Here is a 16,252-nt window from a genome sequence, read left to right as displayed (position 1 = left end):
CTATGCATTTTTGACATATAAGGAACATATAACTAATATTTATAAGGAACTTACAAGTTATGTTGTATAAATACAAACTTGATACAAGTGTATAAAAATTTTTTTTAATGTTATACCGAATATCTTTATTATCCAGTATGTTAATTTGAATTTAAAAGTAGTTATATTTATGAATAATGATAAATGTAATTCATATTGTTTATTATATTTATTTATAATTATTACACTTATGTCTTAATGTATGTAAAAAGCAATAAATAAAATGTAAGTTAACTGATAACAACTCAAGCAAGCTAAATGACAAAATCAAATGATATTTAAGTTTAGTTTTCAGCTATAATTGTTCTATATAATTTTAAAATTGTTTGAATAAAATATAATTTTCAGGTATTTTCTTAAAATGTTTGACACTACAAATTTATTTTGTTACAACATAATACATAGTTTATAGAAATTTTTAGATGAGATAAAACCGGTTAATTTTACATGTGGAAATAATATTTAGGAATTTAAAATAAGATTATCGTATGCTTTCCAAAAAAATAAGAGGTTGAGTTTTATATGTCTTAGAATAAATTTTAAAACAAACTTTAATAACTTTACTGTTATAATTTTTATAATGCATGCACAATGTATGTGTACATTATAAATACACATATTTAAATACCCACATCTATTTATACATTAAATGTCAAAGATGTAGTGCAATATAGTGTAAGGCCAACAATATTAATGATTTGAATTGATGGATACATTGATTTACAAGATCCTTATAGTAATAAGGTTAAGGGTAGTATAAAACTTAATAATAATAAGGTTTTATTATAGAAATTTTCAGGACGTTTGAACTAGGGTTATTTATTCTATAAGTTGATATAAAACATTTTCTATACAAATTTCTAAATTTCTGATTAAAGTAAATTTCTTATTTCATTGCAGATTATTTAGTCGTAGGATCTGATTCTGGAAAAATTGTCATTTTGGAGTATAATGCTCAAAAAAATTTTTTTGAAAAGGTAAATCAAACATTTATTACTATTCATTGTATTACGATTCATCATTTATTACTATTTATCGTGTTATTCATCATTCAACTCTTCACATCCTTCTTTGGGGAGAGATATTTTTGTTAAATACTTTATACAGGGTACATAGCGTTTTTAAAAGGTGGTTAAAGGTGCTTATTTTCAATTTTTGTTTTTTAAAAGCCCTTGAAGGTGCTTTCTTCATTGGGTATTTTTTAAAAGTGCTTAATTTTTCCCTTTTTCAAAATAAGATTTACATGCATTTAGTCCGTAGCTTACGAAAACTCCATTTGTGTTACATGATTCAAAATTTCATGATTTTTGACAATTGCCAAAAGGTTTATTTAATTATTTTTTTGACGTGATTGTTAAAATTAGACAAAAATTACCAAAAACTTTCCAACCCGGCCTAGTTATGATGTTTTTTTAAAGTGCTTAAAAATATTTTTTGAGTACTTGAAAAGTGCTTAAAAGGTGTTTATTTTTTGTTGAATAATTTGGCTACACACCCTGTTTATATGATTTTGTAGTTTTAAAATTGTAAATTAGATATTTGAAGAGTATTTTTGATTATTTAAGAGGTAATTTTTTAATATTTAGAGAGGGGTGATAATTTTTTAGTGGGGGATATTTGTCCAGTCAAATTATATCCTCAAAGTTTTGCTTTGCAATTACAAAAATAACAAATTAACGGAGCACATGCATCTGGACTGGAGTTTTTGATAGCTGATTAGATTTCAAAATAGTATTATTTGCGGGGCATACTTTTCGGATTTTTGTTTTTAGGGGGGGGGGGGNGGGGGGGGTCGTTCTTTCCAGCCATGTTCATTGTATCTTCAACTCAAAATTTACATAAAGAGGAAGGGTATTTTTAAAATCCTTTTTTGTTGGTGTCACAGTGTCCTATGACGATAATTTTTATTATAGCCATTTTTTTTCTTTTAAGTTTTGTTTCGGATAATTTTTTAAAAATTTTTTTGTTTAAAATTTATTTATTTACCTTTTTAGTTTCATTGGATGTAGGTTTTCTCTTTGCTTAATTTTTTATTTAGCACTTTCTCTTACCATCCTTTTATAATTTTCGCAAATACGATGGCTCAATTAAGCCAGTCAAAATCCTGTATTTTTGTAAACGTAGCACGTTTTGTTACATGTAAAAATACAGGCTTTTGATTGGCCAAATTTGACCATCTTAATTGCGAAAATTTAGTTGAATTCCGCCCTGAAAAGTTGTGGATTTTCGAAGTACAGATTTTATGTTCATACGATAAATTGATGAAAAGGCTCAAATAAAAGTGACAGATTCTACACTGTACTGATATTTTGTTTAAAAGTTCATTAATAAAGGAAACCTAAAATAAACTTTCAATTTGATTTGTTTGCCCCCTCTGTTGTGGGGCCCAGGGTCAGGCTCTGGTTCCACAGTCCCTGGTGGTTGCCGAGGCACGCCTCATTTACTAAGAGCAGAATTAGAAGACATGTGTACATGATTATTTTCAGGTTCATCAAGAGACTTTCGGAAAGAGTGGATGTCGACGCATAGTGCCAGGTCAATACTTAGCAATTGATCCCAAGGGACGTGCTGTTATGATAGGTTGGTTCATTCATTTTCTTTACTTTATTATCTGTTGGATATAGTTTATGCAACCAGGGATCTAATTAACACTTAATTTGGTACTTTGAGATTATCCTTTAGACATGTGTCAATGCTCAAATCCTTTGGCGCCATCATAATGAAAAGCAATTTCCAAAATAAACACTCAATTTATCAAATAATAATAAGATGATAATAACCAAAAAAAAACATACGTGTAAAAATTCTTAATAAAAGAGTGTAGCAAAAAAATCAAAACAAAGTAAAGACCTCTATATTTTTATAATTACGCATTAAATTATTCTTTAATCTAACTGTATAAATTATTATAAATCATTTCAACAGCCAAAATCGTAGTGCAAACAAACAAGTCATTATTCTTCTGCAGTCGCCTCCACATAAACTCGTTTTAATACAAAACCAAGTGTTTTCGAGTAGTTGCAGCCGAATTAAAAAAAAAGGTACATTTTATCATGCTAAAGAAAACTATCTCGCGTAGTCAAGGTTTACATGGTAAATAAAATTAAATTTGCTGTTATTGACGCAGAAGCTCCCTTTTGGCGATGATATCAGGTCTGCCAAAATGGTCAACAGGATTGTCGAAAGTACTTTTAAATTTCGAATACAATATTTGATTATAAATTTTAATTATTTTTTACAAGAAAAAAAATTGACAAATTTCATCAATGCAACTAAACAAATAATTTTGACTATTTGTTTTGACTATTTCTTTGCCATCAAAATACTCTAAGAGTAGATTATTTAAGCAACTCTGCATAAAAATCTCAATCTCTGCTTTTCTAGGTGTTCAATTTAACATTCCATTTTGCTATGCTGTACTAATACTAATATCCTTAGAAATGGGAATAGTAAATTTGCATAGAAAAAATTTGCAAATGCTGAAAATTGATAAATATTTTTATACTTTGTTTAGGAATAATTGTTTAATAATGAAATAAATAAAATCATTGAATTCCGAAATAAGAAAAGAAAAATCAGGAGTATTTCTTTTCTTTCCAAGAAGAGTATCTTTTTTATGCAGAATATAATTCTGCAGAAAAAAAAAATATGTATATTTATTATTTGATTTTGTATTTTTTTCAGCTGTTTGATTGCTTTAACTCTTTCTTTACCCTGTTTTTTAAATTTAAGATCTATAAATATGAAGATGCAGATTATAACAGTTATGGTTACACATATCATTTCAATTAATGTCATTATAATGCCTTTTTAAATGTATTGATGTGTTTTTGTCGGAGAAAATAGTAACTTCGTTAAGTCATGAAAAATTCTTAGAATTAGTCATGGATTTTAAAATCTAAAATGTGGCAGATGATGTGGTATATATGTCCAATTTTTATTTTGACTTTGAGGTAGAGTTGCTAGTTGTGAACTTAATGTTTAAGTAGCTATTTACTGATTGATTGTTTTGTAATAAAATAGGTGCAGTTGAAAAGAAGAAGCTGGTTTACATATTGAATCGAGACGCTGCTGCCCGGCTGACGATATCTTCTCCTTTGGAGGCTCCCAAATCTAATACGTTGGTTTATCACATGGTTGGTGTTGATGTTGGATTTGAAAATCCTTTATTTGCTTGCTTAGAAATGAACTATGAGGTAAAAAACCTTTTTTATTCGATAGTTTGTTTCAGAAATGCTTCCCTAAAAAGAAAAGTATTTTTCTTATTCTGGATTTTCTTGACACTTTCAATGAAAGTATAAAATTCACTTTCAATTGAATAATTTTGTCTTAAAGTGGTCTTTCCCTGGGCAGAATCGTGGCGACATTGTTGCTGAATATTTTATTTGGGAAGTAAGGAAATTTAGTTTTTTTTTCATCTGCAGAATTTTTTGAAATATTTTTTACTACAGGACTTTTTTTCCCCTTTCTGCAGAATTATATTCAAACAATGCCTTTCTCGCGTATCAGAAGTGGAAAAAAAAGCTTTTGATTTTTTTCCTACTTTCTTTTGAGAATAAAAAAATTCTGAAATTATTGGCTTTAGCTAGAATTTCAGATAGAAATTATAAAAATTAATTTCCAAATAGCAAACATTTTTTAAAAAAAAGGTTAAATATACAAATATTTTTTTAGAGCAGGAAAATATCCCCAATAATATTGTAAAATGTACTCATTTGTCTTTATATTTAAAAAACATTCTTACATTGATAATTAAAAAGAATATATACTGTTCTGGTATGAAGGTTTTTTTGTAAGCAGAAAGTGCTTCTGTTACTTTAAATTGGTAACATATATGTTTGCTAAAATTAAAAATTCTGCCACAGGGGTGGTCTCAGTTGTGTTATGATTGAATCGTGATATGATTTAATCATGATAAATCTCATATTGTTATCATATTTAATTTTTTCTGTAGAAGAATAAATGTGATTGGAAATAAAAGTAAAGTTAAACATAAATTTATTTAAATTACGTTGCATATAATTTGTTTAGAATTTTATGTTTTGAAAGTATCAATGATTTAAATTTATCAAGACAATTATTTTTTGAAATGCTTCATTAATGATTTTACTCAAGAAATTTTCAGGATTTTTGAGTTGGACTAAATATCACCCCTGACTGATTTCGAAATCAAAAATAGTGAACAATTTAAAATCACACATCTCAGTTCGTATTTACCCAATTTAGAAATCTATTGTGATTTATGTTCACATATTTTAAAAATGTAATATTACGGTTTGTATTTTCAGGATTTTAAAGTTGAATATATCATTTTGTATTTGTGGAATTTTAAAGTCTCACTTAACAGTTCACATTCAAGCAATTTACAAATTATGTATCATCTTGATTCGTATTCAGGCAGTTTATTTCAGAGAATTTAGAATACAAATTCCATGGATTAAAGCAGAAAAATTAAGCTAGTTTTGTATCTAGCCTACTTAAACCGAAAACACATGTATAAAATTTGAATTCTATGTATAAAAAAATAATTTTCAGCTTATTTCAATGCTGCTATATTTTAATTTTTATTACTTCTGACCAGAGTTGGAGTTTTGGATGTCCTAAATTGAGTAAAACTGTCTTAAAGTGTCCAAAACTTTGAATATTGGAAGAAGGTAAAAATTTTATATGTGTAACCATTATATACACATAATAATTACATATAACCATAAAAATTTGATATTTTTTATACAGTTTACTTTAACTTATTAAAGGAAAATATTATAATATAATAGGAAAAGATTTATAGCTTTTGAAGCTCCACAATTCATTGGACAGCAAAAGTGAATATCTGATCCCTTAAATATGAATTAATATTCTCTTAATACTGATAAATTATGTTTTGCATAAGGAGGATAAATAAATAATATTAAAAATAATAGTTTTCTTTATAAAACGAAAACTTGCTTTCATTGTGTTCGTTGTTCAAAAATAAAAATTTTATTTTGCACAATATTTTTTTAAGACTGTGACATGATTTGAGTAAAAAGGTTTTGAACAAAGGGTTTTGGACAGGATGGTTTAAACCGTGGATTAATCTATTCTTTCATTTGAAGAATGTTGAAGGAACTTCAACATTTTGTATACTTGCGTCACAAATTTTCTCTTTGATTTCCCTTGGTCACACAGACGTAACATCTAGGAGGTAGTTCATTTTGCGCTGTGCATTACAAGTGTGCTCTTTGAGTTCTTTTGTTGTTTTGATTGAACCGCTGACGAAATCTTCTCTGCTCTGTGATAACAGAATTGACAATTGTTAAATTCTAAGATGCAGAATGCAGGGCACTCTTCATTTTCACTAATGAACTTGCTCACAATTCCACTGCACTTCGCCTTACGCAAAGAAATTGTGAAGTTCCATCTACATTCTATCAGGGTTTGTTGATTTAACCCAGCTTGATTTGAATCACAATTTAAATCAGCTAATTTATATATATAACTATCAATATATATATATTGATTTAAAAAGTTAAAAAACAGTGTTTTAAATTATTGATACTTTTATTATTTCTTTTCTTATAAAAATTTATTTTAAATAGTTTTAAAATCTACTATTGCTGCCTTCATAATTTTAGCAAACGGAATTCTTTCTTGGTATGTGCTGAATTCCTACACATTTGAAATTACATTTTTAAAAATCTTTTGATTCTTGAGATTAAAAGTACAGATTAAAGTAAACATTTAAGTATTTTTTTTCTCATAATATGTTTACAGTATCTATGACATTATCAGATTTTCTATAAAGAAATTTTGTGGAAAAAAAATTTCAATGAGTACATAGATTAAAAAATTTTTTTTAGCTTAACTTATCTATTTTGATGTAGGATTAAAAATGAATATTTTAATATAAAAATCTATAGATTAAATATTTTATTATTTTTTGATGAAGGACTGCATTTATAAACACAATCTATTACATTTATTTTATCATTTTGAAAATCAAGAGGAAAAAAAAAGAAATCACCATTTAAAATAAAAATTATGGTTTGGTAATTGAAACTCTGTTTTAATAGTTAAAGTATTCTTTTAATTCTCTATTTCATCTAGTCTTTAAATTTCAATCATGCATTTGTTTCAAAATCATTGCTATGCATTCAAAGCTATGTATTATAATGAAAAATTGTTTTAGGTAGTTAGAACTTCTAAAATATTCTTATAATATAGTTTTAATATTGATTTAATTTTGATTAAACGTTTATAAGTTTTTTTAGTCAAAAATCAAAGTTCTTACAGTATATTTGAAGAAAAATCAGAAAAATTCAATTTATATCAGAAAATCATGAACCCTGCATTCTATGTTAATCTTATGGATAAATTACTTTTAAATAGTTATAGCTGTTTGTAAACACTATATTCATTTTGAATTACCCTGTATTATGATTTATAACTTTAATAATTTTTATTCATTCATACTTTAATAAGTAAGTATTTAAATTTCATGAAATATGATTAAGTGAATATCTTTTTTTCTTTTCTCATTCAGGAGAATTACAAATTGAACTCATAATTTTCTAAGCTCAGTTTTCCCCTTACATACCATTTTTTTCCTGTCAAATTTAGTAGTTTTTTAATGCTTTGATTGTAGAATTTGTATTCAATTTTACTAATTCTAATCAAAGTTTTTTTTTGCACTTAATAAAAATAAATTAAAAAATCATTTCTTGTTTTGATCAGGAAGCGGATAATGATCCTAGTGGAGAAGCTTCCGCTACAACTCAGCAAACTCTGACGTTCTACGAGTTAGATTTAGGGCTGAACAATGTTATCAGCAAGCATACTGAACCATTGGAAGAACATGGCAACTTTTTAATATCAGGTTAGTCTTAAATTTTTTTTCTTGTTATTTGAAATATATAAGGGCCCGTTGTTGGATGCTGTGCTCTGTCTGCTACTTTTACTGCCCTAACACTGGTCCTCATTCAGCAGTGTAACTTGGTAGGTAGGTACTTTATTTACTTCGTGTTAGAGCTGCACAAAGGGCAACGGTCTGGGAAACATCCCTCAGGATGATCCGAACACATGACTTCGCAATTTTGATCCTGTTGCTTGTTGTTGTTACTTATTCCACTTGGCCCAGAGCAAGGCTAGACCAAGTTTAGAAGACCGTTCACTGACAGAAAATCATATACCATGCCAAACTCTCCAAGATAAAATTCTTCTCTAGCCCCATACAGGACAGCAAATGATCAGGTGTAGTCAGGTGCACATTACATTTTAGGCATACAGGGAAAGTCTTTTGACCCTGAACAAATGTTAGTCCACGGGTATGACCACTGATTAGTCTTGTGATAGCTGTCTGCGGTTTCCTGTCACCTTTTAGCTCCCAGACTATTTTGTTGATACCAATCATGGCTAGGTGGAATCCTCAAAGTCCTGTTATTGTCGGCCTTTACTTTTGCATAGATTTCATTGTATGTTAGAAGGCCACTACTATCTATAGGATCATTGGTGCCCTCCTTGGCCAGTTCATTAAAGTAAAGGTTTACGTGGGAGGGGATCCACTGTAGGTGTATGTCATTGTGAGAAGAGTAAGTCTTCAAATTGTTAATGATATTCAGGCCAATTCTGTCACTGATGTTTCGCCAATTGCTCAGATATTGTACTGAGCTCTTACTATCCTTGAAAATCCAGATATTCTCTGTACTCTGTTTTGATCCTTTGAAGAGGAGATGACTCCCCTGCTTTGGTAGTCCGTTGACCAAGGTTTGAAAATACCAGGGTTTATTTTATTTTTTTTGGAAAAACCCAACCCGCCTGGATTTTATTTGAAAAAATCCAGGGAAAATTGGGGTTTTTCATTTAGTAAATATTAACTTAAGTTTTACTGCGTAAATAATTTTATTTATTAAATAGTGATGTATAAGCTTAAAAATAGAAATAAATCCAAAACGTTAATATAAAATACATATAACAAAATTAAAATAAGTTTAAATAACACATTTCCACTCATACATATTTGAATCCTCTTTACTGTTAAAGACATAAGGTTTCACAATTTTTAACTCAAGCTTTATAAAATATAAGTGTAATGTAAAAGGAACAAGTTTATTAATATTTTTGTTTTCACACACATTTATTTACTATATTAACCATATATATATATATTACCTATTATAAATTTATAATTAGTAAAAACTAAAATTTAATCTGACTTTTAACTTTAATAAAATAAAACTGAAATAAATATTTAATGGTCTTCCATGATTTTACAATAAGATTAATTGAAAGTGAAATTAAAATGACATATAATTATAAAGAGTATCAGTTACTGGCTATGAGAAGGCAGCCGTCTTGCTGAAGAACTTTCACCATTAGAGAGTTGAACAATCAAAGTAAAATTAAAAGGAACGTAAAGCATGTTTTTTACACCCCCAATTAAACCAATTCTTAGAAGTCACAAGAAGAAGGAAACACAGTTTCCAAATGAGATGAATACCTTATTTAAAACCTTCAGAAAGAAACGTACAAAAATGGTGACGGGATACTTCGGTTTCATCTCAACGCAATTTAAAATTCAAATTCCCAAATAATAAAAGTAATTGATATTTTGTCTGCATTTTTTTTTATATCATGGATTCTGCTTTAGACCAGCAATGATAAGGATAGGTCTTTTTCCTCACTTTCATGTTTATTGAATGGTAACATCAAAACATATAGTGGTCTGAATCACTGATGCAATGTCAATAGGAAAATTTGAATATTGTTTAATATCCGTTCTTATTCTCGAAATGATTTTCTTGGAAAACTAAAACGAATCATGGTTCCTATGGAATGAATCCCATTAGGGGTTAAAATAATAGTGTATCTATGAAATTGCATTTCATGTAATTCATTGTCAATGGGAAGATTTGAATATTGTTTAATATCTGTTCTTATTTTAGAATTTATTTTCTTGAAAAACAGAAATGATTCATGGTTTCTATGGAATGAATCCCATTGGGGGTTAAATAATAGTGTAACATGATATTGCATTCATGTATTGATCATTATTAAGAGTTATACTAAAAAATTTTAACTTCATCAGTTAAGATCAAAGTAGAGGTGGGGTGCACAACCTATGGCCTGCCAACCCTCAATGTGGAGCCCTCTGCAGCAATGAAAACAAAATGAGAAGGAGAAAAAAAATTTTGAGAGCGAAATTTTAAAAAATGGCGAACTTTGAAATTAAATCGTTCTCGAGGCATTCAATCTCAATCAATGTGGTTTTTCGATTGCTTTTTTTCATCATTTTTAATTTTAATAGTTTGTAATAATTATATTTTAATAATTTTTAACCCTCCTAAACTTTCTTTAAATCAAAGTTTTTAACTTTCATTTGTTTTAATAACTGGAATATTTATTTATTCATTTTTTAAATTTAATTTATGAACAAGTTTTTTAGTGTTAAAATGAACTTTTGTATTATGTAATATGATAAAAAAAACACGAAATTTCCCGTAGTTTAATTACTTGTATTAATCTAATTTTTTTTCTAATAAATTGATTCTGATTCTGTTTCCCCCCCACCCTAAGTAATCAGTTTTGCAGTCTCTAATTTTAAACATTTAAAAGTATTTAATTTTATGCAAAGATATTACAAGGTTAACTGAGAAAAAAGAATTTAGTGCCTGGAACAATGATGTTTGTATAACAATTGCTGTCAATATGTCTGTCTAAATACTTTGTCATGCGGCCCTTCATTGGTCAATCTGCTGTGCATGTGGCCCTTCACTTAAAAAGGTTGTGCACCCCTAGATTGAAGGAAATTATTCTACCATGTGTTTGTGTAAAAATATTTTCGGTGTGATAAAAGTTGTTTTATGGGAATATAAGTTAGTACAAATAGACAAAGTGGAATGTGGTTCATTTGTTTCTGAGTTCTTTCATCAGAAAGACATTGTGTTACATTTTTCTTTTTTGAACAACCTGAAAAAGTATTTGAAGTTAAATTCTCAATATTGATAACGTTAACTGTTTAAACTGTAAACATGAGTTGTGTTCTTTTACATGTTCATTTTCTAAATTTATGTATTTTCTTCTAGTCCCCGGTGGAAATGAAGGACCCAGTGGAGTTCTCATATGTTCAGAAAACTATATAACATATAAAAGTGTCGGAGATTTGCACCCAGACATCAGATGTCCCATTCCGCGAAGAAGGGTCTGATTTTTAGTACTTTCTTTCTTCTTCTTTCTGTTGGTTATAAAGAGTTGTTCTTACTTAAGAAATCTTCTTAAAAATAAATAAATAAAAATAATATTTTTTTTATTTGAAAGTATTTTAACATGCCATGAAATATGCCCTCAAATTTTCAAGCTTATGTCACTGCTGTGGACACACATCACAGTTAATGTCACAGAGTGAATTTATTAGACTTTTTTTTTATAATTTTTTAAGTGTAATTCATTAGTTTGTAAATTGTACTCATACAGGGTTGCCACTCCACAGGGAGAACAGGGAAAACCTAGAAAATACAGGGCATTTAAAAATCACCTAAAATAACATGGACAATTCAGGGAATTTTGAATTTTTCGTTTCAAACTAGAAAAATACAGGGAATTTTGTTTCTTATTCTTGTCTTTTATAAAATGGTGACCCCTCAAAACGTAATCTATGGGATATTTCTGCTATACTAAACTATTTCCTTTACTCTAGCATTATTTAAGTATGTTCAGCTGTTTTTCCGGCAATTGAAACTAATAATTATAGTTAGCTCACACAAGAGCTCAGTCATTGTTGTCTTTCCTCTTAACATATTGTGTATAATATGTACAGGGAAAACGTAGAGAATTTTTTATCCAGATTTGAGTAGCAACCCTGACAATAAATTATAAGTTAAAATAAGTTCTGTTAACATGTTCTAAAATAAGTTAAAATAAATTCGGGGAATTTAGATTTTTTTTTTTTTCCGTTACAAACTGGGAAAATACAGAGAATTTTGTTTCTTACTTTTGTCTTCTTTAAAATGGTGACCACTTAAAGTTTAATCTATGAAATATTTAACCATGATATTTCAGCTATACTAGACTGTTTTTTTATTACTATAGCATTGTTTAAATATGTTCAGCTGTTTAACCAGCAATTAAAACTAATAAATATAGTTAACCCAATATAGCTCGCACAGGAGCACAGTAATTGTTGTTTCCTTTTAACATATTGTGTATTATATGTATAATAAATTATTATTATGTCATCATAAGTTAAAATAAGTAGGGAGTTGTGCTATTGTGAAGTTAAGAAGTATTAAAATCTATATAAAATCAGTAAAAATAATACTAATAACAATAACTGAATCTTTGCAACAAAAAAAAAATATGTGATGTAAATTCATTATCAAAATTTAATTCAAAGCTTTAATTTTGAATTAGTTTTTATTATTGTTTGTTTGTTTTTTTATTTTTTTTTTATTGTTTGTTGAGGTCATAAAAGACAAAATCAGGTCAGCAAAAAAATATGTATTATGAAAAAAAGGCAGGACTGAGAAATCTTCATTCATTTTTTTATTTTAATATTTTTTTTAAAGAAAGCCCAACCCAGGTGGGTTTTTCTTTAGATTTAATTGTTTTGTTTTTATTTATTTATTTTTTTAATTGGATGTTATTCTTTTGAGAGGATGTTATTCTTTTGAGGGGAAGGAAGGCAAAAAGATAATGAAATAATTATATTAAATCTATAACAGCATACTGCCTTAATGTTGGGAGATATGTTAAGCATGACATTTATTTTAAAAACCTAACAAACAAATAAAATAACTATACATACCATTTTTTTCATTAGATAAAAATTAGCTGAATAAATTGATTTTATTTTATTTAAACTCAGTCATTTGGATATTTTTAAATTTAGTTTGGTAAACACCAAATTCTCTTTCCAACCCATTTTTTACATTTTAGTTTAAATTTCTTTAACAGTCACATTGGAAAACAGAACTTCAATAATTGGCAGCTATTGAATGCATATTTTCTAGATGTCTCTTGGTAGACATTTTAAGAGTGACCTCAGAAAAAGCTAATACGGAATGTGGCATTCATTTTATTTTTACTTAGCCAATACGTGGTTAGTTATGGAATGTAAATTACAAAATTTTCATATAAGTACAATAATAATGTTATACCATTGAGTTTGAAAAATGTTGGTAAAATATCAAAGCATATGTGTTTTATTTCTTTGATGTTAAAATATTTAAAAACATTTCCATTCATGACAGATATTAAAAAAGGTAGAATAGTTTGAAAAAAGTATTCAAAAACTTGTGAAAATATAATAATAACTTTAGTAATGATAGAGAAAAAAAAACTAACTTATTTTTTATCATTATTATGCTTTTTATTAGATTTTTACATAATTAAATTATTAAAATTTTAACTATCAATTCTATCCATTCAAACTGAACAAAACATCATTTTGTAATGTCCCTTATTAAAAAAAAATTATTTCTTTCAAAATAGCCCAAGCAGAGATGCAAAGAAAAAAAAATTACTTATATCAGGGGTCTGTCTAGGTTTTTCTGAGGGGTACCTATTTTGTGAAAATTTATACATAATTTGTAAAAGTTAAAAATTATATTAAAAAATCAACACAAAAATATGGATTTATCGTTTCTAACGGGATGCAAAAGTAAAATTTTAAGAAAAAGTATTTTGTGAAAGTACCGCTAAATGGTAGTAAATTTGGCCTAGACAGAGCCCGGTATATAAAATGATTCTGACGCTTATCTGGAGAAAAAAATGCTTAAATTTTCATTATTTTTTCCAATTGCAATAGATGTGAGCAATCTGAAGTAAACTGAAAAGTAAAGCAATAGTTTTTCTGGTATTTTATTATACATTCTGTATCACGATTTTTAAAATGTATAATTTTGGCTAAGCTCTCCTACCTGGTAGAGCTGAATTTGAGCACTTTCTATCATAGCTGTTGAATAGTACTTTTTTTTAAAAAGCCAATTGATCAATGCTGTGTCATTTAAACACAAATATTTGTATATTGCTGTTTTAATATTATATCTTTTTTTCTTATCTAGAATGATTTGGATGATCCAGAAAGAGGAATGATCTTTGTTTGCAGTGCCACTCACAAAACAAAGGTAACCCTTTTTCTTTTTTGTGCTCCTTTAAGTTTTCTTTCTCCCTAAAATCTATACAAAAAGTTAACAATTTAAAAGAAAAAAAAATTTTTTAAGCATTTTTGTAGTCTTAAAAGTGATTGTACAATAAAAGATCTGTCTTACCCATACTTGCCAAGTCTCCTGTTTTTTAACAAGGACTCCTGTATTTCACAACTATCTCCTGTTTACCTGTATGCTCTGAAATGTCTCCGTACTTATTGAAGAAATTTAAAAAGAAAAAAAATGGTAATAAAATATCAACTGAGGGCAAAAATACTTCTCTTATTCCTCAACAGATGGTGCTATTGCCAGTACTGCAGTATGTTGAGCGTTAATTGTTTAAGTCGAGCCTTGATGGTTCCGGGGATAGAGCGTTCACCTTCCAATTAGGTGAACCCAGGTTCGAATCCCAGCGATGACTGGTCGATACGAATTCTGCATCTGGCTTGCACTGACCACAGTGCTGACGTGAATTATTCTCAGTGGTAGATGGATCACAGGTTAGAGTTCCCTCGTCATCAGGAGGTTTTCGTGGTTTTCCTCACCATGTAACTCGAGTTAGTTCCATAAAACATCTTCCTCAGAGCAAATTTCTCCCAGTACTTGATTCAGGAGTTCCCTTGTCTTCTGGATTGGGTTCAAAATGACAAGGCTGTGAAGTTAAACACCGGTAGTCGTAAACCCAAAATTGCGTCGGTTGGTAAAATCTCCGTTATTTTATTTCTCCAATGTTGGCAGGTATGCTAACCGCATTAACTGTGCGTGTGTAAGCAATAAAAAGGAATTTCTGTGACTAAGCAAGAACTGTTAACTTTTTGCCGTATTTGTCAAGTGGTTGCAATTTCGAAAACAAATCGAATTTGTTTATTAGTTCTAATACTGTCATAATTTTCAATTTGTTTTTGTAAATAATAAATATTTAAGTTAATATTTTGAAGCTCTTTAAGAATTAATCCACACTAATTATCGTCAAATTTAAAGATATGGAAAATGATCTATAATAAAATGCTAAATCTCACATTTCAAGGTTTGCTTTACTAAGGTCATCTAGTATTGTTTTGCTTATTAATGTCATCTTACATTTACTTGTCATCTTACATTTTGGACTTGTCATCTTGCATTTTGGACCAAACAGAATGAAAATTAAATTCATGACAGCCCAATGTATTTTAATATCACTTCTTGTGTTTAATGAGGAAAAATAAAATCTTGTCATATATGGTTTAGATTTTATCAAAATAAATAAATATTTCTAATATTTTTTTTGTTTCAGTAAAATCTTTTTGGGGAAAAAGTAATCTCCATGTTGCATGTTTTTATTGATTTCATATTATTTATTATTTTTTTTAATCAATTATAAAGAAATGCATTTAAAATCAATTCAAAAGTTTTTAGATAATTGTGCGCAGTTTTACATTTTTAAAAGAAAAATTTATAAAAGAAATTCACATTTTTAAAGGAATCTTTTTTAGGAAATAGTATTCTCCATGTTGCATAGCATGCTTTTATTGGTTTTATATTTATTATTTTTTTAAAATCAATCATAAGGAAATGTATTTAAAATCAATTCAAAAGTTTTTAAATAATTGTGCACAGCTTTACGTTTTTAAAATGAAAAATGTCAATGAATTTAAATGTTCAAAGGAATCTTAGAAAATGTATACATTTCAGTTTGACTTTCCTTGAATTTCCACTTTTTTTTCCAAAAAAAATTGTTACTCATGCTAAAATATATTTTCTGATGCTCGATTCAGTTTATATCATATATGGTCATAGTTATATCATNAGCATGTTTTTATTGATTTTATATTATTTATTATTTTTTTTAAAATCAATTATAAAGAAATGCATTAAAATCAATTCAAAAGTTTTTAAATAATTGTGCACAGTTTTACATTTTTAAAAGGAAAATTTTCAAAAGAAGTTAACATTTTAAATGGAAAATCTTTTTTAGGAACAAGTATCCTCCATGTTGCATAGCATGTTTTTATCGGTTTTATATTTATTATTTTTTTAAAATCAATCATAAGGAAATGTATTTAAAATTAATTCAAAAGTTTTTAAATAATTGTGCGCAGTTTTACATTTTTAAA

At 27.8% G+C, this 16,252-nt stretch overlaps 1 protein-coding gene across 1 annotated transcript in view; it reads left to right on the top strand.

The window, feature by feature from the left end:
* The window catches only part of LOC107440964 (splicing factor 3b subunit 3), a 71,920-nt gene that overhangs the window by 2,331 nt on the left and 53,337 nt on the right, over nucleotides 1–16,252 (top strand). Inside the window, exons 2-7 of the mRNA XM_016054065.3 lie at nucleotides 940–1,016; nucleotides 2,526–2,619; nucleotides 4,063–4,235; nucleotides 7,753–7,894; nucleotides 11,100–11,215; nucleotides 14,076–14,138. Of these exons, the coding sequence (XP_015909551.1) occupies nucleotides 940–1,016; nucleotides 2,526–2,619; nucleotides 4,063–4,235; nucleotides 7,753–7,894; nucleotides 11,100–11,215; nucleotides 14,076–14,138 (665 nt within the window). The remainder of the gene's footprint in view (nucleotides 1–939; nucleotides 1,017–2,525; nucleotides 2,620–4,062; nucleotides 4,236–7,752; nucleotides 7,895–11,099; nucleotides 11,216–14,075; nucleotides 14,139–16,252) is intronic.

This window comes from Parasteatoda tepidariorum, chromosome 10, assembly GCF_043381705.1.
Source record: "Parasteatoda tepidariorum isolate YZ-2023 chromosome 10, CAS_Ptep_4.0, whole genome shotgun sequence".
NCBI lineage: Eukaryota > Metazoa > Arthropoda > Arachnida > Araneae > Theridiidae > Parasteatoda > Parasteatoda tepidariorum.
This window is presented reverse-complemented; position numbering and strand designations above follow the sequence as displayed.